Source organism: Fragaria vesca, linkage group LG1 (genome assembly GCF_000184155.1).
Source record: "Fragaria vesca subsp. vesca linkage group LG1, FraVesHawaii_1.0, whole genome shotgun sequence".
NCBI classification, from domain to species: Eukaryota; Viridiplantae; Streptophyta; class Magnoliopsida; order Rosales; family Rosaceae; genus Fragaria; species Fragaria vesca.
The window spans coordinates 14,839,839-14,842,430 of record NC_020491.1 but is presented as its reverse complement, the minus strand read 5'-3'; the positions used below and the strand labels follow the sequence as shown (position 1 = coordinate 14,842,430).

Here is a 2,592-nt window from a genome sequence, read left to right as displayed (position 1 = left end):
ATTTGAGGTGGATGTGCAAACTTACTTGGGAGTAGTGATTGAGATTAGTCACTATTGTGAACTGAAGCAATAAACAAACGATTTGTTTAAATGGGAGTAATTCAGATTAGTCACTAGGAAAATTCTAGTATATATATTTTGTATACAAGGCATTATGTGACTCATTGATTCATACTCTCGAGCTCCTTATTGAACAGGCTTATACTTGAGCAACTAACCACATCAAATTAATCTACTAACTTCGGCATTGAGCACGTCCCACAAAAACCGATCGACTGCTTAAGTTTAAGGTGGAGTATTTATATGTCAAACTTAAGTTTAAGTTTAAGTTTAAGATTAAAATCTGTATGAAGCATGGTTTTTCTAGTAGTGTAAGTCAGTGAATAAGATGCACTCATGCCTTGACCAAAAAAAAAGAAAGAAAGAAAAACAAGCACACATGCAGAAGATGGCGTGGCCAGCAACCACAAGTTGCAAAGGCATCAGAAAATTGAGAACTCAAAACCAGTTGCAGGAGCATATGGCACAAAGCCACAACAGCTGCTACCACAGTCAAAATGAGGATAAAATAACAAACAATGCAGTTAAATGCAAGGAGGAAGCAATCATTCCTCTCCTATTGACCTTCTTCTTCTCTTTCACTACATGCATGGTAATCACTAAGCCAAACTGAACTCTCTTCGTATCCAATCATATATTGGATCACATTAGGCACAATTCTTTCAATCATGTCAACCTTAGGAAACATATATTGGCCTACTATCCCTTGTTCATGATCGATCTTCAAGACCAACCTGTTATCCCAATCCCATATAAACATAAAAAGTATACTCTCCGTAACCAGGATTGGTCGACTGACATACGTCCCACGCGGCCGTTCGGCAATGTTACAGTTAAAGAGCTTAGTCCAAGATTCACGCACGCCATATTTTCTCATCACCCACAACTCAATAGAGTTTTCAGAATTGAAGATATGCGTCACACACAGGCATCCTCCAGATGAAACGCCAAGACGGATATAAAACTGTCTACGAACGAGACAATCAGGCAGCGGCATTAGCCTGAACTCTTCCTTGGCCAAATCAAAAACAACGATACTTTTGCAATGCAACCAATGAAGTGCCTCATTGCACAAAGTCCCCTGACGCTCAAGGGTCAAGCGTGGAGGGATCAGTTCAATCCATAACTTAGACCTTAATGAGAATATCTTCACCTCCTTGATCTCGTCCCGCTGCAAATAGAGTTTGCGGCGATCTCTGCTTCTAGCTCTACCGGCGGCAACTATAACTTTGTAGTCGTCTGTGGCTGACAAATGCCCTAAACCAGAGTAAACCACAATATTATCTTCTTGGGAGAAACCAGGGTCGGGTAACTTTTGGAAGAATCCGTTTGTTGGGTTCCAAATATACAAGTTTCGCGTAGACTCAAGAGCTACACATACCAAGCCATTACAGGAGCCTAGTAGCTTGATACGATTCCCGTGTTTATTGAAGGGGCAGCTGAGCTTTCTGACGGAAGAAGTGTCTCCAAACGACGGCGCCTCCAAGTCTAAGGATTCAACTTGAGAGGCCGTGGAATAGAGGAGTCTTCGACTGAGGGTTTGCTGCGCAGAAGCAAATTTCGTATGGGATTTCTTGAATTGAGGGTCGGCAAATATAATGGAATGCCAGCCTTTCGAAACAGTGCTGAATCGTATTAGGGGTTTTAGGGGAACCCTGTGGAGGATTTTCACAATGATGTCTTCTGGTAGGTAATTTTCTGTCATTCCTAATTTCCTCCTCTTGCTCATGGAAGCAGGAGTATGATGATTGGGGTTGAGAGGGTATTTGTTTCGATGGTGGTTCTATTAGTTTAGGGTCATACGCCTACGTATATGTTGTTACACTCTTTTTAGGATTAGGAAACCTTGGTGTTGCGTTATGACTTTTTTGGCCTTTCGCCATCACACTGCAAATTCCTACACAATTATTAGAAGGATGAAGTATAGCCTCCTGGCCATAAGTCCGATGCATATTAGCAACCACCTGCTCATCTTGATTCGGTTCTTTATCAACTACTTTCACATCTCCAATTTTTCAAACCGTCAAAGGGACTCCTCAGTCAAAAGTTTTGTACTTTTATAGGGAGATCAACATGAAGATAAGAATTCTGATATTACAGTTTATTAAGCTCAAAGTTTTTAATCTTCTTGTTTTTGGTTTAATCTTCATAGAAGGTGACTGTACTTGGAGTGAGTGTTTTAGTACGTTTGTGTGAGAAGTGTACTAGGATAGTTGTTTTGCATTATGGTTTCTCCTGACGGCCCTCTAAGCAAGTCATTATTACACTGTTTGCTGAGCTTCATTAATGGATGACATCTTTTTCAAAAAAAAACAAAAAAAAACCCCAACGTTAGTGTGAGCTCGAGGAGAAGGGATGACATTTTAAGCATATGAGCAAATTATCATCAAAGTGACTTGGATCACTCAGCAATGTGAATAGTTTCGAATGAGACTGGCATCATATTAGAAGATGACGGTGCCGTATGAGACATCAGTTACTATAACATTGATTAATTTGATAAAATAAAAACGAGTCATTTATAAGATACAT

General features: G+C 40.0%; 1 protein-coding gene across 1 annotated transcript; it reads right to left on the bottom strand.

The window, feature by feature from the left end:
* Positions 1–616: 616 nt before the first annotated feature.
* Positions 617–1,765, bottom strand: LOC101301727 (F-box protein CPR30-like). Its single transcript, XM_004289326.1, has one exon. The coding sequence runs from the start codon at positions 1,763–1,765 to the stop codon at positions 617–619; it is 1,149 nt and encodes a 382-aa protein (XP_004289374.1).
* Between the last annotated feature and the right edge of the window lie 827 nt (positions 1,766–2,592).